This window comes from Denticeps clupeoides, chromosome 8 (assembly GCF_900700375.1).
Source record: "Denticeps clupeoides chromosome 8, fDenClu1.1, whole genome shotgun sequence".
In the NCBI taxonomy this organism is placed as follows: Eukaryota; Metazoa; Chordata; class Actinopteri; order Clupeiformes; family Denticipitidae; genus Denticeps; species Denticeps clupeoides.
This window is the reverse complement of record NC_041714.1, coordinates 2543534-2568581: the sequence shown is the minus strand read 5'-3', so window position 1 is coordinate 2568581 and position 25048 is coordinate 2543534. Positions and strand designations below refer to the sequence as shown.

Sequence of the window (25048 nt, the reverse complement as noted above, 5' to 3'; positions counted from 1 at the left end):
AATTATAGGATTTTCAAATGCATTGTAGCTCTAGAATGTGTTTAGTCTTTGTCTCATACATTTTTTCCTTGTTCATACATTTTAAAGTGTTGGTCTTAACTAAAACAACAAAAATTAAAATATTTGCATGCATGACATACCTGGACTGACTTTTTAAACTCTATTAATATAATTTACACAATCTGGTTACCCAGCAACTGCAGTTGATTCATACAAATGAAAAAAAAAACATGAATGACACAGTGTTTAAGATATTTTAGTTTTATTCATTTCCTTCTAGATCTTTTTGTACAATTACTTGAAAACTATAATTCCCCAGACAATAAGTGTTACATCTTACAGAGATTTCCTCAAATGTAAAGATTACATACAGAAGTTGTCCAATACTGATTTTAGCTTTTATACATAATCCTTCACTCTACAGTTCGGTCCTTCATTACAATGTGGTTATATGCATTGTTCCTTTTTTTTTTTCCTCCCTGCCCTCCCCCCCTTTTTTTTCCATTCCCCTTTCTTTTTTTTTTAAGTGATGAGTTATTCTCCACCAGTGAGACCCACCTCTTTGGAAACTAACTTGTGAGTTCACAAAAGAACAGCATTTTATTTGCTTATTTACATATTTTAATCTTTATCGTAAATCAAAAAAAAAAAAAAAACACTGCTTGTGTGTGTGCCCACTTACTAATTCTCTAAGACTCATTATGAGGAAAGAGACTATGCCCACACACATACCGTCCAGAGCAGGAAGAAGAAGTGAGGAACCAGGCTTTAAGCCTTTGTAAACTCTTTGGTTCCCATGAAAATATGGTAAGTTGATTTGAAAATTTCTCAGATTTTTTCCTGTAAAGTGCATCAGGTAACCCTGTGGTCCTCTGTAAGACCCCTTGCGTTGGTCCTGAATGGACTCGTTTACAGCCCAACCATTATCAGAGGCTCAGAATCAAACCATTGGGCAAGGATTGGGGGCAAGGGCAGGCCCAATATTCGCAGAAGTGCAAAACTATACCAGAGACTTAATTCTCTGAATTGCCAGAAAATAAGTGTAGGGGTCAGTCCTTCCTTTTCTCAGATTTGCAACAAATAAGATCAAGAAAAATCCCTCCAATGGGTGTAGGTGAGCTGTGTGATTCAGTAAATAAATATCTACATGTGATCAACACACGTGTGACATATGTACACACAGAAGAGCGTTCATGACAGATCTTGTCAGAAGCGGAAGACAAAATAAAAGTAAGCCTACCCTTCATTTTTATCTTTTTTTTTTTTTTTTTATACAAAAATACCTACAGTACAATCTACAGTTAGAAAACAAGAACTTAACAAGAAGAGTTCAGTTTCTGCGAAGAGAGGGTGAGAAGGCCTGTCCGCATCTCAGGATGCTTTTTTCTTTAAGCTGACCTCTTCTGAACCAAGCAGTGTGTCTCAAATGAGCCAATGCAGAACAGAGTGAAGAACGGCCATGTTCCGCCTCTTCACAGACCGGATATATGGTCACTCAAGCATCTTCATCTGTGCGTATTAAGTGACTGAGCATTTTGTGACTAGTTCCATGTCCTTCCATTCAAACGGATGCAAATGCATACACCAGCGACAAGGCTTTACACAATCAGAAATTTTCTTCAGTGATTTTTTTCTGATTGGTGGACTGACCAAAAAGACAACAGTGCAGCAACAGATAGATCATTGGTCCTTTCGTTAGGATTTGAAATGCTAAGACACTTCTTATTCAGACACACACACACACACACACACACACACACACATACACTTTAACCCTCAGGACCTCTTTCACCACACCGTGGTCCATCACCTGGGTGAAATGGTGTGACAAACTGGCAAAACACTGCAAACAAAACAGTACATGCATCTCATCTACATGCATGTGATGGAGAAACGTAACTATATGTTCATTCAGCACTGTAAGCAATGTGTGCCAAACACACATACAAATGCACAATGCTTCATATGGTTTTCAACAGTTGATATGTTCTCGTTCTCACACACACACACACACACACTAACAGAATGCGTGTATGGCTACACCTCTCAGAAACAAATTAGTGTTGAATGAGTCCTGTTCAATAAATAACAAATGGATGTGCTGCACGTTCATTCAAGGCACAAGCACAAGGCTCTGACACACACGCGCACACACACAGGGGGAGAGAGAGGAATATAAGGCCCCTCATCCCAAATCAAAAGGAACTCACAGGAACCAAAATTCAGCCTTGCAGACAGAGACAGACGGTAGGGATTCGGCAAAGGGAGCATTGAATCAGTCAATATTCTTCCAAAGTTCCGTTATTCCAGCTAAACCAGTCCCTTTTGCTCCACTTCAAAGAAGTCCTCAAGGCATGGGGTCAGGCTGCTGGAACCTATTTCACCTCCAGAATGGAGGGATTGGACTCCATAATGGCAACAATAATGCGATCAATGTAGTCCTGCAGCCTGTAGTTAATCTCTTCCTGTTTGTGGATGGCCTCCATTAACTGTGTAGAGAAACACACACACCATGAAGTTTAATAACAGGGAAGCCTGTTATAAGAAGCCTGAATATATAAAAGAACTGTGTTTATTGGCGCGCTTGTGTGTGCTCACCTCACTGCGAGACACCGAGTTGATCTCCGCGGCGAGGGACTCCGAGAAAGACGTGGTCACCAGGTTCTTGGCCCCCTGGATGCTAAGATTAATGATTTGCCCATTCAGCTCATCATTCTGCTCTTTCAGACTGCGGTTATCCTGTGGAATATGAGAGCATAAAAACCCACTCGAGACAGTATTGCTATTGTGTACAGTATATTTTTAACTAAATTCTTCACCCTTTCTACCTCAAGCATTCACATTCAGGCTTCTGTTAACAATGGAAGTTGTCTATGGCCAAGAATGGTCATACTCCAAGAATGCATCAAATTCTAATAAAGACAGAAAAGTTTCTATACACATTATTTATTTCTTTATTTTTATAAATTAAAATAAAATTAGGGTGTAAGTATGAATAAATCACAAATTAAGATGAGTTAAATTAGCAATCCTCTCAGGTGAGCATGTTTCTACCTGTTTGAGCCGCCGTATCTCCTGCTCCAGCTCATGTTCGCGTGTTCGAGTGTTGTACTCCTGCAGTCCTACGCTGGGACAGCGCCCCCTCTTGGCCTCCACCTCTAACTTGAACAGCTGTAGATGCTCCAGCTGCTTGCGCAAATCCTCTATCAGCTACACAGACACATACAGGCACAGCCATGATCATCAGATGCTCAAATTTAGGAAGTGACCTTTAAACTTGAAGCCACTGAGATGTGATCCCTGACCTCCTGTGTGGACTCCTTCTCTTTTTGGCTGCTATGGCGCTCATGGCTCAGCTTGTCGGTCATTTTCCTCCGGGACTCCAGCTCCTCGTTCAGCCGGTCAGAAATGTCTTCCACCTCATCCTGCAGTTTCAGCTTCTCCTATGTACGGTGAGAGGATTTCAAAATGAAACACTAGCTTCATTCTTCAAATAAATATGTAAAACCACATCACTTTTCATAAATTTAGAAAACAGAGGGGTGTAAAACTGTGTGAAAGTGTGAAAACATGAACGTCACCTCCTCCAGTCTCTCAATGTTTGCTCTCAGACAGGGTACACACGACCTCAGCTCACTGTTCTCCTCATCCAGCTGCTGCAATCTGCACAACACAAAACACATACATCACACACATTAACATCATGTCTGGTTCAGAGAATTACCCAATCACATCTAGTCTCTACAGCATTTGAAAGCTGAGGATTAAACACTTCAGAGCCAAACAGGGCAGTGACCCAAGATACAATAACATTCATAAAATTAAAGAAAATTATTCAAAAACTGATGTATGGAATTGTACATGCTTAGAAAGCCCAGGACATATGTCTGATTCACACACAAGCTGACAGCTGATGCAGTTCCTTAGTCTGCCACAGGGTGGCAGTGCACTCCATTACACACACAGAATGAAAGACGATGGACTATCCACCACACACACTGTGCATAACCCATGATACAAATACAAAACATTTACATAACAAACATACACAGTTGCCCACCCACACCATTCAGTCTCAAACTCACACCTACAGACAATTTAAAGCCAGTTCAACAAATGTGGCTCAATTCGGACTGCGTCAACAAGGGGAGCACATACAACCTCCGCACACACAAGACATTTAACGTTTGATGATTGATCCTGAGTCAGATATAACACACACATACCGGGCCTGCAGGTTCTCGATCTCCAGGTCCCTCTCTCTCTGCAGCTTGGCAATGGTGTCCCTGTGTTTGCGTGAGTGTGAGAGAAGGGTCTCCTCTGAGCGGAGCTCCTGCTCCTTCAGCTGCTCCTCCAGAGCATTTGCCCTGTGCACCAGCGTCAGGTTGTCCTGACGCAGTCGGGCATGCTGCTCCTCGCTCGTCTGGGAGTCCTGCTCCAGTTCACACACGCGCCGCTCCAGCAGAAGCACCTACACCACAAAACCATTGATAATTATGAGCAAGTGGAAATTGTGCAAATCACCTGACCAACAGACACAATCATCAGTTAACAAATAAATAAATAAAACACATTTTGATTAACATATGATACCATTTAAAAAAAAAAAAATTTCAGTTGAGCTACTGTGCCTGCAGATGCACACATGAACACATTAGAACATTTTAATGTGGTTGATTAGAGTATCCAGTAGGAAAAAGGTGTTTTATTATTGGGTACCTTGTCTGTGAGGTCAGTGTCACTAAGGTCCAGAAGCCCATGGGCCAGGTCTCCCATCCCATCCAAACCCAGAGTGCTGCTCTGTAGAAGCCTGCAAAACACCCACAAATGTTGGAAATTTATAATAAACTTATGTTTGTCTCTCTCAGTTCCCGTCAGCGGTTACTCACCTTGCAGCCTTTTTGCTGGAAAGCCTCTTGCCAGAGCTACATGGAGAAAAACAACAGGAAATGAACGTCAGGAAGAGAGACAGTGAGAAAGAAAGCAGGAAGGAGTGGATGGTACTCTACCCCCAACAAGGTTGGGGCGGGTGGAGGTTATCATCTCGACATCTGACAGGACATAGTTAAGCCATAATTTTTAGTGATTACTTCTGACTTGCCGTATTTTTTATTATGATGAAAACATGCTCAGCTGGTGTGTGAGACTATGGGGATCATAGTATAATGAGCACTTTCAGCAACAAAAAGAAAGGTCATTTGCCTTTGAAACACTGAAAATGAAGTCAAGTTAGATTACGTTTAACAGATAAAAGGCCCTTCATGCCAGTCATCTCCATAAGTGGCTGTATACATAATGGGGCAGAACAATTTTTTTAATAAAATTGCAATTTTCTTGACAAATATCACAATTGCAATTTATTCATTATGTTGTGTATTAAATACTGTAGCATACCCTTACATTGAAATATGAACTGCGTTGTACTGTTAAACTCAACAAAAATTGACCTCCAGCCTTGTGCAAAAATCAGGTGCCTATCTCAACTCATTTTGCACATTCCTGCACATTTTGCCCATGTTTGTCTTGTGTGTCCTGTTTGAAATACCCAACACATCCACTTAAAAGCATCCTACATGATGTTGTCCAGTTATGTCCTGTTTGACCTGTTCATTGTACAGAAAAGCTTTACTTTTCACCCATAGAGATAACCTGTACAGTATTTGTGTGTATGTACATGTATATTTTTCTTTTATGATTGCACTATAGGGGGGTCTGTGTGAAACATTATTTCAATACACTGTATACTGTTCTACTGACAATAAACCAATCTTGAATTTTGAATTGCACTGTAACTAGAATACCACGAGTTGAGCACAAGCATCCTTGTTTGCGTTTAAGTGGGTGTGGCTTTAAAATGCAACACATCTGATTGGTGACATCAGTGCAACGTGACTGGACACAGGGGTGGCGCATGCACCCTCTCGCCTGGCGGGCTGCAGCCGTTCTGAAAGGGCTTGCCTGATCGGTTTATTCAAAAGGTGATTTCGGTTCAATTTCGTTATATTTTTCAGCCCTATTACATGTTAAACAATGAAACAAATTGTTGAATGAGACTAATTATTCCATTAAGAGACACTTTTCACACGACTTGCCTAAGAGAGAGTGTGTGTGTGTAATCAGAACTACAAACAGGATTATGAAATGAACAGCTTTAAAAACATCATGTCTAAAATAATATTTCACCACAGTGATAAAAATTATATTTCACTGAATGATCTTCACACACAAATGGAAGAACCACACAAACTTACCTTTATACACTCAACTACAGTATAAACTCAGCATGCTTTCAGTGTAATCTTTTCATGTGCACACACACACACACACACACACACACACACACACACAAAATAAGCAACGTGAGACACGGGGATGGTGGCAAATCAGGATTTTTTTCCCCCAAACCACAAACACGAAACACACACACACAAAGTGTGTTACCTATTCATCTCTAGCAGGTGGAGGCGGGTGGAGAGGTCCTCCAGCCTGCTGATCTGCTTGTGGCAGTGGCTACAGAAAAAGTCCAGAGCCTCCGACTGAAGCAAGGCCTGAACGCTGCTCGGCATCTCACCACTGAGTAATGCGTGCACATACACACACACGCGCGCGCACACACACACACACACACACACACACACACACGGAAGAAGGGGGAACAGGGGGTGAGAGACAGGGAGAAAAGGTGGTGTGAGAAAAGGAAGGAAGGAGAAAAGGTGTGAGTCAGAGCTTCTCAGGTGCACTGGCAAAGGCAAAAGAAGAAGTGCGTCTTTCTGTGCATGCAAATACGTCAAACGGGACGTATGTTGGGTTGAGGGCAAGTGATTAAAGCAGATCACATACATATACCAGAAGATTAAAATAAATGTACACAAAATTACAGTCTCTCTCACACTGTGTGTTTATGTATGTTTACACACTATGGTCAGTTATGTAATATTTGATCTATTTCTCTCCCACACACACACACACACACACCAGAGAAGTACACCACTTTAGTCTGAACGCAGGAAGTGAGGGAAAGCCTGGCCAGTGGAGGAGACAGAGGGGATGGGATGAACTCACACAATCTAAACGATAAAGCTGCAACATACACTTTTCTCTGGATGAGGTTTGATTACAGAGGTCAAGATGCATCCGTGTGTGTGAAGGGTTGTACCTGGGTGTCACCACTGTAGGGCAGCGTAATGGACTGCCAGGGTGGTTGGGGGGCTCAGGGTCTCCGTCCCCATCTAGCCCTGCTCTCCCCTCCTCATGATTGGCCAGAAGCAGTTCAGAGGTGTTACTCTCTCCAAAGTCTTCAAAATGTTCCTCCTCTCCTCCAATCACAGCGGTCAGGGCATGGCCATGTAAATCCGCACTCAGAGAGTACCTAGCAGAAAAGGTGTGCTGGCATTAGCAAACAGGCAGTTCTTTACTAGTGCGCAGTTTAAAAGGACATTTAAAATTAATCTCATTATAATCTTCAAATTAATAATAATTCTAGAAAAAATCTGTTAACAAAAAAAAAAAAAAAAAAAAAAGTCTTGCTACATCATTATTAAACCTTTACAGTATAAAATGATTATTCGTCAGGGGTCTGTAAAAAGATCCAGGCTAAGTACACCTAAAGTGGGTGGAAATTATTATCTGTTCCCCCACTAACAAAGAAACGATCAGTTTCTAATTTCAAGCTTTCCTGTGGACTGCAGACTGTGGACCTACACGAGGCTGGGATGGGCTACAAGACCATAGCCAAGCAGCTGTGTGAGAAGGTGACAACAGTTGGTGTGGATATTAAAAATGGAAGAACCATAAAATAAAGGCACCTGGGACCATATTCACCAAGAAAACACACTACGCCCCCTGCGCAAGAAAGCACAAGTACAGGTTTACCACTGAACATCTAAATGACTGAGAGGAGGACTAGTTGAAAGTGTTGTGGCCAGACCAAAATCGAGCTCTTTGGCCATGTTTGGAGGAGGAGGAATGCTGCCTTGTGACTCCAAGAACATCGAGCCCACCATAAAACATGGAGGTGGAAACATTGTGGTATCAAGGATGCAGGACAACAGCACCGCATCAAATGGAGGATGGATGGGGCCATGTATCATCAAATCTTGGGTGAGAACCTCCTTCTCTCTGCCAGGTCGTGGGTAGGTGTTCCAGCACGACAATGATCCAAAACACATGGCCAAGGCAGCAGAGGATTGGCTCAAGAAGAAGCATATTAAGGTCTTGGAGTGGCCTAGTCAGTCTCCAGACCTTAATCCCAAAGAACATCTGTGGAGGGAGCTGAATGTTCAAATTCAGCCACAAAACAATAATGACTTGAAAAGGACCTGCAAACAGGAGTATGACAAAATTTCCCCTGAGATATGTGCAAACCTTGTGGCCAAGAAACGTCTGACCTCTGTGATTGCCACCAACTACACCAAAGCACGTTATGCAAAAGGGATAAAATACTTAGTTCATTCATGAAAATGCTATTTCTGTCTCTCACTGTTCAAATAAACCTACTACTGAAATTAGAGACTGATCATTACTTTGTAGGTGGGCAAATTTACAAAATCAGCAGGGGATCAAATAATATTTCCCCTCACTGTAACTGCACTTCTTAAAAATGTTTGCGTGAAATATACAGACACAACATGTTATCACTTCAGTAATGTCATAATTCAACAAAACTTTAAACAAACAAAAAAAAGTTGTCACGTAACCAACTTTGTGTCAGTGTACTGATCAGCCAAATATAGAGTTTCGGTTTATGCAGATTTACTGGTACGCTTCTTTTTTAGATTTTCTATTTAAATTCTACGTTACAACGTTACAATTTAAGTCTAACTTTGTATATAGAACAGAGGCATCTTCTGGTCAGCAGTCAACAGAAAAGATTTAAATCTTAAACCTCAATGTGTGTTATGCCAGTTTTAGATTAAATGCTGTCTACATGATAATCTGCTAATTCAAGTTAATCCCACCGTCTCCATGGCAGCAAAAAACGTGCTCTGATCGCCACTGAACTGAAGTTAGTTAAAATGGAGTAGTACAACCCACACAATGTACAAACCAGCAGAACCAGGCCCTTTGAACCGGTCACTAGCGTTGCCATGGTGATGAAGTAAAAAGTGGGACAGTAAGCAGGTTGTCAGCTTTTTTTGAGCGTGCACACACACACACACACACACAATTTAAACAGAAAACACTGCATGTCCTGTTTTAGCACGACTTTCAGGCTTCCTGAAAGACCCTAAGGACACAGCAGACCGCTCAATCAGCACACACACATACACACACAAACCCAAACCCTTACCCATGGCTGACTAGCAGTCCTGGCGCGCACAGAGAACGCATTCTCACACGCCGTCTGGTTTCCTTGGAAACGCTGAACAGGTGGGTGTACAGGTTGTCGATGTTACAGTAGCGGTTCTAAAACCACTGACTGGGAGTAAAGTCACGCCGAACAAGCGGTGGGGTGGCTGAACCTACACAAACGTATCAGGCGAGAGCATGATCCCTGACTGAATGTCTGGAACACAATTCTCGCTATGTGCTTGTGTGTGTGTGTGTGTGTGTGTGTGTGTGTGTGTGTGTGTGTGTGTGTGTGTGTGTGTGTGTGTGTGTTCAGCCTGGCACTGAGTGGCTGAGAGTTAATCAGATTTAAGGATCAGCAGGGGTGACCCGGTTCCGCCCAGAAGAGTGTGTGTGTGTGTCTGTGTCTGTGTGTGTGTGTGAGTGAGAGAGATGAAGATAAATCTGCTTAATGATTCATCTCCTGCAATAGCATTTCAGTATGTTAACAGGCATGTGTGTAAAGAGCCGTTTCAACACTGTTCAACAAGTCACAAGCTTAGCCTGGACAGGAATCGTGTCACACAAACTGTTCCAGGCCACACAGTCACCTTCAAAATATTCAAAAAATGCAGCAAGTATTCTACATTAATAAATATAATACATCACAATTCATTAACTAATACACTGATATTAGGAAGAATTGAAACCTAAAAACCTCTAATGAGAGCCTTCTCTGATTTTCGAAAAATAGCTGATGCAAAACACAGTTTCAAGTCAACTAATAAAGTATAATTTGAATGTTACAGTTACTCCGAATAATATATATTTTTAAACTTTCCAAAATGTTCCAAAACATTTTGTAGATTGTAAAGAACTGAAAATTGTCAACTGTTTTTAAATTTGCTGAAAATCAAGAAAATCATATTTACTGAAATCAAAAGCAGCTTATAATAGGTCAAGTTCAATTTTAACATAAAAGTCACCATAAAAAAAAAATTAAAAAAAAAAAAAAAAAAAAAAACAACACACACTTTAATGTTGTGAAAGTTTAATTAAAATGATCAGAAACGTATTACATATAAACTCCTCACCATTGGGGAGATATGGCCCAGTGGTCTGCCATTCTTAAAAAAAGTGGGTCAGGAGAGGAAAGACGTCTGAGGCAGTGAAAACTGCAGTGAACTGGGATAAAACAATGTGTAGATGTTAGAATGCAGGGAACTTCAGCTACTGTTCATAGTGCCAAGTGTTTGAACCGAACCAGGATTTTTACACTATTGTAATTAGGGATGGCCCCAACCCAATTGTATATCAGTGTCTGAAAATGACAATTTACGTATTGGGCATCTGACTAACAGGGCGGATCCACTTCCCAATCCATTTGTGAGTCTGGAATGCAAGCCAATGCAAAGCCGGTTCCATAGCGCGGTGCTTGCTACGTTTTCTATGTAGCTGAGTGGCTGAAGAGTGATTGTGTTCTGTGCCTCTGTGGTCAAAATGGAATTTAGTTTAACTTTGACCTCAGTGTGCTGGGACCTCTGCATGCTGTGACGCATTGTGTATGGAGGAGAGGTGGATTATTGTAGTGGGTGTGTTCGAGATGGGTTCAGGTCTGTTTGCAACTGATGGGATGCAGACCGCTGCGGTGGCAGAGAATAAACTTTTTGCGTCTTGCATTGGCGGTTTTACTTTAAGAACTTTTTTTAACTTTACTTTTTATTTTGGGATTTCTTTAAATGGTAAATCATGTGAATTTTGTGATTTCTAAAAGCCAGTGTTGCAATAATAAAATTATTCATTAAAAAAAAAAAAAGTGTCACTAAAATCTTCAGCCAATGAGTGCAAAGTAGTGTCATTTGTAATGCAGTCACCATCTGTCTGAAATAGTCTTGCTCTTCTGAGATTTGTGTACCATGCGACCTGGTGATGCCTGATGAACTTTCGCAGCACTGACTGAAGATGGACAATAAATATCATCTTGCAATGAGTCAAGAGGGGAATGAATGGCTTTAAGCACACAGTGTCTAGAGCTGTGATTCAACCACATCATTTTACCAAGAGACCACGAGGAAGGCGGGGTGCTGACGAGAAATGTTGAACGCCAGGCCTGCCAGGTGTAATATATGAAATATTTTGTGATTGGATAGTGAGGGTGGTGCACAGTAACCATGAAGCCTGTGGCAAGATTGACACTTTCAGTTCTGACGAAATCGCTCAGTGCTGAGCTCACGTTGCATTCGGTTTAACACAATATAATACATTATATGTATATATTCAATGGAATAAGAGCAGTAATCTGTGACTCGAGAGATATGTAATGATCAGGCAAGTTGCTATAGCAAAAAGTGATCCCTTCAGTTTGATATTTTACTTAACTTGGCTGACGTCTGAGTGCAATTCACTTCTCAGGAAACTACTCTACAATTTGAATATGCTTTACCAGTTCCAAATACGTTAGTTTGAACCCTTGTTACCATGGTTACAACAACTGTTAATATCACAGTATATTATCCCAGATGTATATTATCACAGAACTATTGAAACAATGAATTGAAATATCCGTCCCCTGAGACCAAAAAAGAGGAGGTGGTGTTCCTCTTTACTGAATGCTAATTAGATCTCTGCCTACTAAGAAGAGCTAGATCTTAATAGACCTGCAGTTACACCCCCTGCCTGGAATTTATGGGAAGGATGCATGTGTGTGGGTGTTTGGATCTGATGCACAGAGCAGCTTTTATAGGGCGATAAACCTGGATATAAATAATTTAAATGCAAATCTACATTTATGATAGTGATTAGCTAATAAAATACTGATCATACTAAAATCACCAGTGGTGATGGCCTAGTGGTTAATGAAGTGGACCAGTTATCAGAAGGTTGACTATTCGAATCCCAAACCGCCAAGGTGCCACTGAGCAAAGAACTGTGCCCACACACTGCTCCCTGGGCGCCTGTCATGGCTGCCCACTGCTCACCAAGGGTGATGGGTAAAAAGCAGAAGACACATTTTCTTTATGTACTGTGCTTCACAAAGACAATCACTTCACCTTATTAGCCACCATTATAAAACACTAACAAAAGCATCCAGACTGGACCCCTACATTACCCAGGGTCACAAAATCAACTATATGTCATAGCGCTCAGTAAGCATAGTAAGCTTGTTCAGTGACACAGACAGCAAAATTTGGGAATTTTGCATCATTGTGCTCCTTCTCCCTCAATCATACACAAACACACACAGAGCTGATGTAGTCGAAAGGGAGAGCTAGGCTACAGGATCGCTGACCTGTTATTGGGAATAGTGATGGAGAGACTGAGGCATTCCAAACAGAGGAAGAGAGAGAAAGAGCCAACACCACACTTCCTGCTATTGAGAGAGGAGCTTAACATGGGAAAACCCCAACACAGCACTGTCAGCAGACACACACACAGACAGGAAGGACAAACACACTCCTGTCGGATGAGATGCAATCAATCACCTGAACTGAAGACAGGGATTTTTGAGTCAGCAAAACACACACACACACACAAGCTCAACATCCTGTATAACATATCAGCTAAATGTCAAATATCACTCACACCTACAAATCAGACTAATTATGTGTGTGTGTGTGTGTGTGTGTGTGTGTGTGTGTGTGTGTGTGTGTGTGAGAGAGATTCTGTGTCAGTAACGGTGCAATGGGAGTGTCGAGTAGCCATTTCCCCAGAAAGCTGCCTGGGTCCCGGGGTTGGGGGGGGTTAAAAGGTCCAACCTGTTGCGTGAGTCGTCTCCCTCTGTGAGCGTGTTCTCGATGCCGCTGTCCGTCTCCACGTCCTCGTGCAGCTCTGGAGGGGCGAGGGCACCCGTGTCCTCGTCCGTAAACGTCTCACACTCACTGTAAGCGCTCTCTGAGCCCAGATACATGCTGTCAGACACCTCCGCCTGCTGTACACACACACACACACACACACACACACACACAAGACAGACTTGTTAAATGTTTGTAGCTGGATTCACATTGTGCTATATACACACATAATCAGACATGGACCAGACACTCTATTATAACCATATCTACATGCCAGCAGCCCCAATTAAGAGTTAGAAACTGTAACCCAGAAGTTGTCGATTTTGAGGACCACTTCCCACCAAATGATGACATGATGTCCGCTGTGATTGCTACACACACAAAAACCACCTCAGTGGTCCACTGACCAGAAACTGCTGATGAAAAACAGTCTACAAATGTAGGCAAACCTAATAAAGTTTCCAGAGAAGGGGGGTAAAAGGTAGATGGATGGTGAGTGTTAAACCACTAGCCTACAGAGTAGTTTTTCAGCCTTGTACAAAAGAAGACTTGTTCAGGGCCCTAAGGCACCCCTCCCACAACCAAATATTAACTACGGAAGGAAACACACACACGTATACCGCAAACATGCATACACAACCGCAACCAACGTTCCATCTCCACCTGTTCAACTTTGACCTGTGATGTAAAACGATTTTCCACTCGTAGGTGTCTCTCTCTCTCTCTCGGATAAAAACGAAGTAATGATTAAGCCGAGCCGTAAATCTGAGCAGAGATGATTATGCACTGCTCATATCCCATTAGTCATCCATCCATTATTCATACTCATCAGCAGTAATCCACTCCTCGACTCTGGCCTCTCACAAACCACAGCAGCATTAAACATTGTGTCCGTGGTGACAGAGCTCAATCTCAAACCCCACTTACTACCACTGTGTCCCTGAGCAGGACACTTAACCCTGAGTGTCTCCAGGGGGACTGTCCCTGTAACTACTGATTGTAAGTCTGGATAGGGGCGTCTGATAAATGCTGTAAAATGCAAAGGTCAATAAGTTAAGCAACAATATCACTTATTTAGAAGAGATTCTCAAGCAAAGAGACAGGCGGTCTGGTGAACCCAGTGCAGAGCGCCATCAGAAGGCCCAACCTGATCGCTCCTACCTGTGAGAGTTCCAGCGGAGCTCCAGGAGCCAGGAGTCCGGCAACGCCGCCAGCCATGGCCAGCAACATGCTGCCTGCCTGAGCTACGCCACAGGAAAACTCTCAAGCCCTTCAGTGCAGAGCCATCAACACCCTACCACTTCCCTTCTACCGTCAAGAGAACGAAAGAGAGAGAGGGGGGGTGGGGGGGGAGAGTCCAGAGGGATCAGAGGTGTGTTCTACCCAGTCCTGGGGAGTGTGTAAAATTGTGTGTATGCACATGCGTTGTCACAGGCGAGTCCGAAGGGCAAAGTGGTTGGGGTGTTTTTTTTATGGGAGGTCTGCTTCGGAGTGTTTATAACCAACGCAACTCACACAGAGAACAGCTTGTGAGTCTGTGCCATCCCTCGAGTTTGAATGTTAAAGGCATGAATGTGTTTTAGTGTGTCTATTTCAATGTGTTCCTTCCTTCTACAGCTCTCCACCCATCCACCTCATGTGTTTTGAAAGCAAACACAGAGAAACAGCAGCAGCATTCATCATACATGGCTTCACAACACACGGCTACCGACATTTTCTCTCCAGAAATACTGTTGTGGCTTCATTCTTATTTCTTACACTGAAACTGCACAGGGCCTCAGAGACATTATCTAGAAAGCTGCCACAATAAATGTTTTACATACTGTGAATTTGATGCTTTGGATATGTATAACTAAAATATGTTTGGATATGTATAACTAATACTTGCATAATGCATATTTTTGATCAAATCTAATAAAAAATGTATAATCTTATCTGACCTACTTCTGGTCAGGATTGTATCTTGTGTTTATTTACTAGGTGGCAAAAAGGGAAAGTCATCAAATTGTGTTTGTCTCTCTATACCACCGAAAGTTCCAACCTGTATCCAATCCAGTGTAAGCCAGATAAAATGTACACAAAATGACAACAAAAAAAAACCCAACACACACAAAGTCAGGAAGTTCAGGACAAACATGAAAGATGTATTCAAATCAGCTGATCAATAACCAGACCCAAACAGTCCTGACAATGCTGGTGGCTCCATAAACCAAGTAAACCAGAGGGGGGCGCTTCTGTTACAGAGGCGTATACACGATCAGTGCTGGTGATGCAGTTCTCTCTCCCCTCCTCACACCGACACACACACGTGGAATGCCAGCTATGCTGTCCACAAACCAGAATAACAGACAAAGATTCCACCACCTTTGTAGGTTAAAGAGAGAATTAGACGAGTGAATGGGAAAAGCGTGGAGGTTGAATGAAAGTGAGATGATGTGTGGTGGAATCTGTATTTGGCAGGTGTGTGGGTGTGTGTGTATATATATATATATATGACCAAGTCAGGATCAGTACAGTTTATGTGCAGTACTCCCCTCTTCACAACCCTCACAACACATTGGAATGTTACCTCGTCATACTCCTCCGCTGGTCCAGTTGTATCCACTGAGCTGAGCTCCAGTCTGTAGAGGTCTGGATCTGAGCCTGCAGCGAGAAAGGCTGGTTATAGAGTGAGCTAGTGTGTGTCTCCTTCTGTTTCTTATTGAGTTTCATATATAACATTTGTTGCGCAGTTATTATCTGCGTTCTATCAAACATGTAGAAATCAGAGAGAAAAAGAGAGGGGGGGGGGGGGGGGGGGGGGGGAGTAAGAACCACACAGATGTTTTTGGTTTTATTGACCTATTTAGTTAAGGTTAGTGTGTTTGAAAATCTGAATTATTAAAAAGCATGTGAGTCCATCTGAAATGAATCACCCTTCTTACAGTCCAACACTCTTCTTCTGAGAGTAATGCAGCCTCAGTCCATTCGTGTGTTCATCAGCTCATTAATTATTAACAATGCAGTAACTGTAGATGAGAAATCTGCAGAGGTGGTGTGTGTGCGCGTGTGTATTCTGTACCTCCACTACTGATAGCTGTAATCCCACGGTGGAAATCCTCAAAGCTGATCACGCCTAAACCACTGGGATCCAGAAAACGAGTTAAGTCTTTAACCTGTTAAAATGATGCACAGACACACACAAACAGTTATTTGCTGTCTTGATTCTCACAACAGTCATACACATCAAGGTTTAAACCGACTCAATATTTAGTGTTTGCGGGAATACACTGTATACCAGACCTGTGTCTTTGAAAATTACATTTCCTTTATTTTACATGAAATTAATGAATCAACTACGGGTAATAGAATATCTCGTAGCAGCAATATATCAGGATATTTTATGTGGTGATATTATTATTATTATTACTATTATCGATTCAGGGACATCAAATATCGATATATTTGTATACAAAAGTAGACCAAAATTCAGTTCTGAGTTATGTTGTCTTGACTGAATTATTAATGTGACAGATTGTACCCAGCATCTTGTATTTCAGCTGTTTTCACAGTATCAGTAAACTGTAGAATATCACAATATATACAGTATCACAATATTGTGATATAATTGTATCAATCCATATGTATCATGAGATCCTTGCCAATACACGTCCCTAGAATTAACGTTTTCATTATGCTTCTTGTACAGAGGATGTCATTTTTTTGGAGCTAAGTTATTCCTAAATGCCTATAAAACCGCCATTTGTGCACACATTAGACAGGTTAGGTGAATGGAGTAGATCAATTCTGAGGATATGAACAATGAATTTGGAACAGAATAAAAATCAGAGAAACATTTCCATTCAGCTGATCAGTCTATGGGTTACATTTTTCTTTGTAACAGGACATGTAACTGTTAAGAATTGTGAAATTTGAAATGTTAGAAATTAACACACATTACCCTTTACACAACTCCAAACAACTGAATCCAAACAACTGAAGGGCACTTTGCTGTTAAGCAGAAAGCCTTGATAATTTTTAATCAACATACTGCAGCATAACCTGACACACACACGCACACACACACACACACCCACAGTTAGATAGAATACATTTCCTGACCAGCTGACATCCACGTGGTCTGTAACCAAGCAACAGCTCATTCAGCCAGCAGCGAGATGGTGTGTCTCTACGGTTTCAGACCATCAGGAGTATCGGTCGGAGTAAACACACTTGCTGAAAAGCACTTTCTCGGTACAGCAGTGTTTTACTCACTTCATTTTCATCTTCAGATTAGTCAATGAAAGGAACTAAATAATGAACGCACAGTCACCTGTCCAGTGCTGGCCATGGGGTTATACCACTTCCACACAAAACATAATATATTTAATATTGGTTACATGTTATTATAATTATTAAATATTTTATGGTACAACTAACACAGATGGTGCCAGGAAACTGCTGGCTTTATAATAAAATGCAGAGTTTCCCCATTTCCACTGAGTAACAAGGCAGATTTTCCTTGATTGTGTCCGTTTCAACAACACGTTTTTTCCCCAACACTATTAAAAATGAAATTTTAATGTTGCATACAACTGAATCCACATTGTAAGAATGTAAGAGAGTGAGTTACATGACTTTTCAAAAGTGAGAAAAATACAAGTCAAACTAAGCATCAGTATGAACACAGGAAACAGCAGCACCACCTGCACAGGACTTTCTGTGTGTGTCACAGGGCGTGTGGGGCGGGTGGCCTTGTGGTCCCACGGTGTGCATTTCCCCTTCGCATGTGGTTGTGCTTGTAGAGAACACAGCATGCAAGTGTAGAAGAAACGAAAAGGTTGGCTGTGTGTCTTTCTTTCTACTGTTGCTGGAAACATCAAGCTGGTCTGACTTCCTCACACCTACGCTCCCCGCACACATTAAAATAAGTTCAATATTCTTTCAAAGCCACACACAAACCCCCAACAAAGGGGAAATTTGGACATTCCAGAGCAGATTAACAGGGCTTGGAGAAAAGCAAGCAGAGGGAGGGAGAAGGCTGCACCCTACAACATCAGGTCATCTTTATTTCAACTCTCTCCACTGTTTCTACCGAACACAGAGCCTATCACAGTCTCTCATCAGCACCACTCTGTCCCAACAGCAGCCGCTTCCTCTTCTGGGTCTTCATTTGCATCCCGTATCAGATCACAAAATAATACGGTATAGCAATCAGCACAAACATTCAAATAGGATAAGAGTATCCGAGACCCCTCTACATGAATCCTGCACATGCTTACTTAACCAGTCTGGTAAGAAACATGATCGTTTCTTAAAAATATATTTTTCGATATCAATTAGCACTGGTATCGATAGGTAAATTCCTGTTTTGCATCTGCCGGTTCCCGAAAATTGCCGGCAGACTACAACAATTTTCAGCAGGCATTGCAGCGGACAGCCCCTCCCCTGGCTACCGGGAGGACCCAATGTTTACGTGAGAGACAGAATTTAAACATAATTCTGTGGCACCAAGCTTGCTAGAGCATATCAACCAGATGAACGGGGAAAACCAAAAGTTGGGGAGAGTGTTTGCAAAAAGTGCGGCAAAGTAGTCGCTATCAACGCGAGCAGCAGGACAACTTCGGAGCGAAGTTGTTGTTCAAAATGAATATTTTAAAATATTTTTACTGTAAAAGTTAAATATGTACAACTGGGCCTTTGCTTCCCTCTCCGTGCTTTTTTTTGTTTGGCTCAAAAACATTAAAATACATTTCTTAAAATAGAATTATTTGGGTTTTTTTTTTAAATCAATGTTTTTTTTCTTCTTTTCTGCATGTAGTGTGTGTTTATATGGTGTTCTGACTTAAAAATATTCTTTATTCATTTATGTTTTTCTCTCCCTGTACAATCATTAGTATTGGGATCGAGTTTGAAATTTCAGTACTGTGACAAGCCTAGTAAATACTTCTAGCTAGTTCAAAATAAGCCATGAAACAGGCGGTTTAATGGGTTCTTTCTGGGTTACTGCAGGGATTACTAGTGATAATACACAAACACAAACTTGAATACTATGTTCCAACATCAACGAGGAACAAGGCTGGGGAATTTCAGAGAGAGTGTAGACAAATATCACTTGGCAATAACATAAAACTCACGGTTATATTTTAAACCTGACAGCATGAGTTTTATGATTATGGTGACAATTGTTTCACTAAAATTATCATGTGACTAGTATAAATTAAAAACTGTCAATAAATTGTTTATACTACGATGACATGTAAAACACCCCTAATATTGGTCTTTTTTTCCTTTTTTTTTTAATAAAGGAACAAATTCTGTCAATCTTTATCACACCTAACATTCATGATTCAGGCAGCGTAGGATATTTTAGTTTCACAGTGACCATCCAATTATATATTTCTAGCTACTGAGTTTGATTACAGCCAGCAGCAATATAACCCAGCTGAAGAGTGACACAATGTCACAAACAGGTGACTGAAGTTCAAGAAGCTCAGAAGCTCTTCCAGTAGGAGCTTGAGTGGGACTGCACACAAACACACACCTGACATTTCATGTGATCTGTTCTTACACAAAGGTTAGGACTGTTGTAAACCTTCTGAAATAAGGAGTAAAGTGCGGACCCTCAATTCAAGAGGAACCGTCAAAAATGCCAATCTGGTTTAAACTTCTGCTAAAAATGTGAATTAAGGCCCAGAGAAACCATTAAGAAAATTACATAAAAAGTAGAGGGCTTCTATAAAATTTGTGTCCATCTTATAGAAGTATCACTGTCTCAAGATTGCATTGAGCATTCGTTAGAATCATTTCACTGATGTCCCACTTAAAAAGAAACCTGGGACAACACAGCGTTTCTATTCCAGCCCCGCCTTAATGGGGCTGAATGTGCCATGGGGAAACATGAGCACCTCGCTCTTCTCAAAGTCCTCCAGCAGGTACAGCAGAGCGCTTCCGATCACAGAACTAATACGATATCATGGACACAAATTCATATTGTGCACTTAGCTGCAAGTCTCTTGATAAAAAGCAGCTGTTGATTTCAATCGAGCTTTGAAGGTATAAAGATCAGATATGGACTGCAAAGCACCGATGTGCAGAAATGACTTTCAAAAGCAGAAACACATCGAACAAAATATTGGAAAAAAAACACACAAGGGAGTGGGAAAGGCGGAGAAAGAATGTGGGTTTTACATCTCTGGGGTTTGAATAATAAAAGAGGAGCTCTTGGGTGTCGCTGGAGTCAGATTTCCACAAAGTGTATTGTGACCAGTGGAAAAACACACATGGGGTGGAGGTGGGTGGGTGGCTGGGTGCTTACCAAGTGTGAAAGACGAAAAGAACCATGATCAAGAGCAGCGAGGGAAAGGAAAGGTGATTACGCCGATTTCCATATAAAAGGTTCCACATATAACAGGTTTGGTGCAATGATCTTAAGCAAAACACCAAGTTTCCAAAAACACCTTCCACAGACCCACGTTTCAGGCGTCTTTTAGTTACTTTCTGACTACACATACATGCACACACACACACACACACACACACACACACACTTACATGTTCAGCTCCGTAGGCAGCAGCAAACTCCATAAACTCTTCCATGCGCACAAATCCATCCCCGTCCTGATCCAACGCCTGGAAGACCTCCCTCAGCGGAGCTGAGGAAACCACAGTTATGGGGCCCATGGTCTCAGGAACGGCCCCAAAGGGTGTTTGCGCTCCCACGCATGGGCTAGGCTCAGGGTACGCTGGTTCAGGAAGGCTAACAACGTGCTGTAGGTCCATCAGCCCACCTGAAGCCTCCGCTGCCGGGGAGCCATCCCGCTGGCCCTGGACTCGAGTTACCTGCCCAGGACCGACCTGTGCGCGAGGGAGCTCTGTATCGGTGTCTCCCTCCTCACGCTGCGTCTGATTGGCCGAACAGGCCAGTCGGTCACGGTCACCTGTGCAAGTGAGGAGGGCGGGGCTTGCGGGACTGCAGGAAGACTCACTTTCACGCGCTCTGCCCGGATCTGGGTGGACGTCTGTGTTGAAATCACACTCTCCTGTGGACGTGGGTCTGTCAAAGTCAGAGGAGTAAGAGGAGCTTTTGTTGTCGAGTGTGTGTGTGTCGAAGCGGTCAGACTCGAGTGTGTGTGCACCTACAGAACATTTAGTTGTGATATATGGCAGACGCTGCTGTGACATGGGTTCGCCCTCTAATACCAGCTCGGTTAACGCAATCGCCCCGTCTGTCCTGGGTCGAGGTTCAGATGAACTGTGTGTTCCTGGTGGGGCTTCCATACCTCCAGAGAAGATGTCAATCAACGGCACAGGTTCTAGAGAGATGATGTCAGGCTTTGGTTCCAGCAGAATATCCGTTTCAGGGGTGTCTCTACTTAGCAAGGCGTCATTTGGACACTGTGCCCGGTGCGCAGGTTCTGGTGGGACATGTCTCTCTGGTCTGACTGTTTCTGATGACGAAATATCTACTAGAGGTTCAGACTCTGAGACGTCTCTGCTTAGCGATGGGTCATCTGTCCAGCATGGAGGTTCTGGCATTTCCCATAAAACACCTCTCATCTCTTCAGAGGGGTCTGTGGTCTGTGCGGGTTCACCTGAGATATGAGATACGGTTTCAGATTCTGGTGTGGATGATGTATTTATCTCATTCATGTGTTCACCTGGCTGAGGGTGTGAAGAGCAGCCCAGAGCTTCTGGCAAGACGTCTTCTCTCCTAGTAGGTTCTGACGGGGAGTCCAACCAAGGTGCAAATTCAGGCTGGAGGTCCAGTCTCTGTTCTATTTCCGAGGAGATCTCCAAACTCGGCCTGGATTCAGACCAGGCATCTGGGCCGAGCACAAGCTCAGCTGAAATTTCCGCACAAGCTACGCTTTCAGCCTCTGGTGCGGAATCGTTTATTCCCAAAGGGACGTCCGTTACCAGTTCCCACAGCGGTTCGAGGTCGGGGAGGTCGGCCACGTGTTCCTGTGACGCGCGTGTGGGTTCGGTTCCGTGTGGACCCGACTGGTCAGACGCGTGTTGAAGAGAACCGCGCCCGCTGTGACTTTCTTGTGTGCCTTCTGCCATCCAGCTGAAGAAGTCTGCGAGCGCCGAGCGCTCCGGTGTGTGCGGTTCTAGCTCCGAGCGCACGCCTGTCTGCACACGTTCCACCGGTTCCTGCCATCCAGACTCCGCAGGGAAAGGGGGGAAGTACAGCGGGCCGTGCGGGGGAGTCCTGTCCTCAAACGAACGTTCCGAGCCCTGCGCAGGTGCAGGGGTGTGCCGGGGTATAGCCGGCGTGGGGGGCGTGGCTGGCCCCCGGTCCTCGTTTGGTGTAGGGGGCTCACGGTCCTCGCTCGGTGTGGGGGGCGTGGCCGGCTCACTGTCCTCGCTCGGTGTGGGGGGCGTGGCCGGCTCACTGTCCTCGCTCGGCGTGGGGGGCTCACGGCCCTCGCTCGGCGTGGGGGGCTCACGGCCCTCGCTCGGCGTGGGGGGCTCACGGCCCTCGCTCGGCGTGGGGGGCTCACGGCCCTCGCTCGGCGTGGGGGGCGTGGCCGGCTCACGGTCCTCGCTCGGCGTGGGGGGCTCACGGTCCTCGCTCGGCGTGGGGGGCTCACGGTCCTCGCTCGGCGTGGGGGGCGTGGCCGGCTCACGGTTCTCGCTCGGCGTGGGGGGCGTGGCCGGCTCACGGTCCTCGCTCGCCGTGGGGGGCGTGGCCGGCTCACGGCCCTCGCTCGCCGTGGGGGGCGTGGCCGGCTCACGGTTCTCGCTCGGCGTGGGGGGCGTGGCCGGCTCACGGTCCTCGCTCGCCGTGGGGGGCGTGGCCGGCTCACGGCCCTCGCTCGCCGTGGGGGGCTCACGGTCCTCGCTCGGCGTGGGGGGCTCACGGTCCTCGCTCGGCGTGGGGGGCTCACGGTCCTCGCTCGGCGTGGGGGGCTCACGGTCCTCGCTCGGCGTGGGGGGCGTGGCCGGCTCACGGTCCTCGCTCGGTGTGGGGGGCGTGGCCGGCTCACGGTCCTCGCTCGGCGTGGGGGGCTCACGGTCCTCGCTCGGCGTGGGGGGATCACGGTCCTCGCTCGGCGTGGGGGGCGTGGCCGGCTCACGGTCCTCGCTCGGTGTGGGGGGCGTGGCCGGCTCACGGTCCTCGCTCGGCGTGGGGGGCTCACGGTCCTCGCTCGGCGTGGGGGGCTCACGGTCCTCGCTCGGCGTGGGGGGCTCACGGTCCTCGCTCGGCGTGGGGGGCTCACGGTCCTCGCTCGGCGTGGGGAGCGTGGCCGGCTCACTGTCCTCGCTCGGCGCGGGGGGCTCACTGTCCTCGCTCGGCGCGGGGGGCTCCTGGTCCTCGCTCGGCGCGGGGGGCTCCCGGTCCTCGCTCGGCATGGGGGGCGTGGCCTGCTGAGCGTCCACCTCCGAGCTGGCAGGAAAGCCGGGGGATGGGGAGGGTTGGTTTTCCAACTCTAGATGCGGCTCCCATGGAAATACCTGCTCCCCGCCGGAAAACTGGGAAGTCCGAAACAGATCCAAATTTAAGGCGTTCTCCTGGAAGATTCCTCCCAGGTTGAGGGACATCACTTCACCCCCCTCATACTCTATCACACCGGTTCCGGTCTCTTGACCTGCGCCGGGTGGGTCCGCACTGCTGGAGTCCAACAAGAGAAAGCCCAGGGAATTCTGGTCCGCGTCCCAGTTGGCATGTCTGCCGGGGCTGGACAGCAGAACCTGTTCCATCCTGGTCCGCCGTGCCGTCTGGTACAAGCGTCCTCTTACGCTGCAGCCACGGGCCAACAGACTGCGAAGTGGATGAAAGGACGCTTCTCCTCCAGACCCATCAGTGAATCGGTCCTTCACACCGACACGGTTACGGCGCGCCGCTGGAACACGGCTGATGATGAAGAGGGATTATTTGCTGCTAGGTGCCACACTTAATAGCCAGTTTGTTTCCTTCCGCCTGCAAATGAGAATTTAAACTCCAGATAAGGCGATTGGCTCTTTTAAACTTGCGCTTATCCACGACAAAACTCCCAAAATGGCAAAACAATGGATTACCGAATCTTTTCTGTTCTCAAGAATAGCAAATGCAATGTTGGCACAGTAAGAAATATTCTCCCTGACGATATGCAAACATGCATCGTGGACCTTTAACGCCAAAATAGACAAAAAGATAATCACAATTTACCAGGTAAACACCATCCCTTTACATGAAAAAAATGGCTAATATTAAAATATTGTTGGTGGAGTCCCGCGTTTGGTGGCCGAGTGATCCGGGCAGCTCAGGCCATGTTTGTCGCTCCACGTCTGTAGGCCGAGATCCCGGATTTTAATCCGCCCTGACAGGCGCTAAAAGCGGGTTTATGACACATAATTAGCAGGATTTTACCGCGGCGGACTGCGTCGCTGGCGGGGAGCGCTTCACGTTCCCGGGCTAACAGGCTAACGCGACCAGAGCAGCAGCATCCTCATCCTCATCCTCATCATCATCATTCCACCAGTCGGAGAGCCTGGAAGCCCGCTCGGCCGCCCCGAACCGGGGACAGAGGAGCTCCGGGGTCGCTTCGGTTCTGCGGCAAACCACCGCGATCGTGGCAGGGTCAGGGGGAGCCGGACGCGGCCGCCTGCTCGACGCTTCTCCACAAACCAAACGTCCACCTGCGCTGGTTAGCTGCCTCGGCTAATTATCCATTTTCCGGCCGCCGACGCGAGTAATTAGTCCCTCAGGGCCGGAGGACGGGCCGCGACGCAGCGGGACAGCGCGCCGTCCCCCCATTTCACTCCCGGGCAGTAACGTGAGAGCTGGCGGGCGGGCGACGGGCTGCGCTCGCATCAGTATCCGACGCCACCTCCACCGCTGCAGATAGAGCCACGGCCGCAACACGCAGGCGCAGCGAGGGCGCCGCAGTCCGCCGACATGAGCCGCGGCACAAACGCCTTCCTATCGCGGCGTAATCGAGCCAATGCAGGCCGCTTTACTACACAGGATAAAGCACGGACAAACTTGGGGAAAAGCGTATGAAAACGTTTTTTAAAACAGCCGT

General features: G+C 45.2%; 1 protein-coding gene across 3 annotated transcripts; it reads right to left on the bottom strand.

The window, feature by feature from the left end:
• Positions 1-1254: 1254 nt before the first annotated feature.
• Positions 1255-24910, bottom strand: rab11fip3 (RAB11 family interacting protein 3 (class II)). 3 transcript variants are annotated; one of them, XM_028989245.1, is made up of 15 exons: positions 24394-24910; positions 20592-23964; positions 16120-16213; positions 15628-15701; positions 13023-13195; positions 7157-7369; positions 6442-6573; positions 4890-4925; positions 4720-4810; positions 4227-4471; positions 3582-3663; positions 3306-3443; positions 3055-3210; positions 2599-2739; positions 1255-2489 (listed from the first exon to the last, which is right to left on the bottom strand). In XM_028989245.1, the coding sequence occupies exons 2-15, from the start codon at positions 23742-23744 to the stop codon at positions 2376-2378; spliced, it is 4842 nt and encodes a 1613-aa protein (XP_028845078.1). In that variant the 5' UTR covers positions 23745-23964; positions 24394-24910; the 3' UTR covers positions 1255-2375. The 3 variants fall into 3 exon arrangements, with proteins under 3 accessions (XP_028845078.1, XP_028845077.1, XP_028845079.1); XM_028989244.1 differs by having other exon boundaries at positions 20592-24910; XM_028989246.1 differs by lacking the exon at positions 6442-6573 and having other exon boundaries at positions 20592-24910.
• Between the last annotated feature and the right edge of the window lie 138 nt (positions 24911-25048).

Coding starts and splice junctions, on each gene's coding strand:
- rab11fip3 (XM_028989244.1), bottom strand. CDS start 23,744: ATGGAACAGGTTCTGCTGTCCAGCCCCGGCAGACATGCCAACTGGGAC. Junction 13,196..15,627: donor CAGCGGAGGAGTATGACGAG/GTAACATTCCAA, acceptor GTGTGTGTACAG/CAGGCGGAGGTGTCTGACAG. Junction 3,664..4,226: donor ATCGAGAACCTGCAGGCCCG/GTATGTGTGTGT, acceptor TGTGTTGTGCAG/ATTGCAGCAGCTGGATGAGG.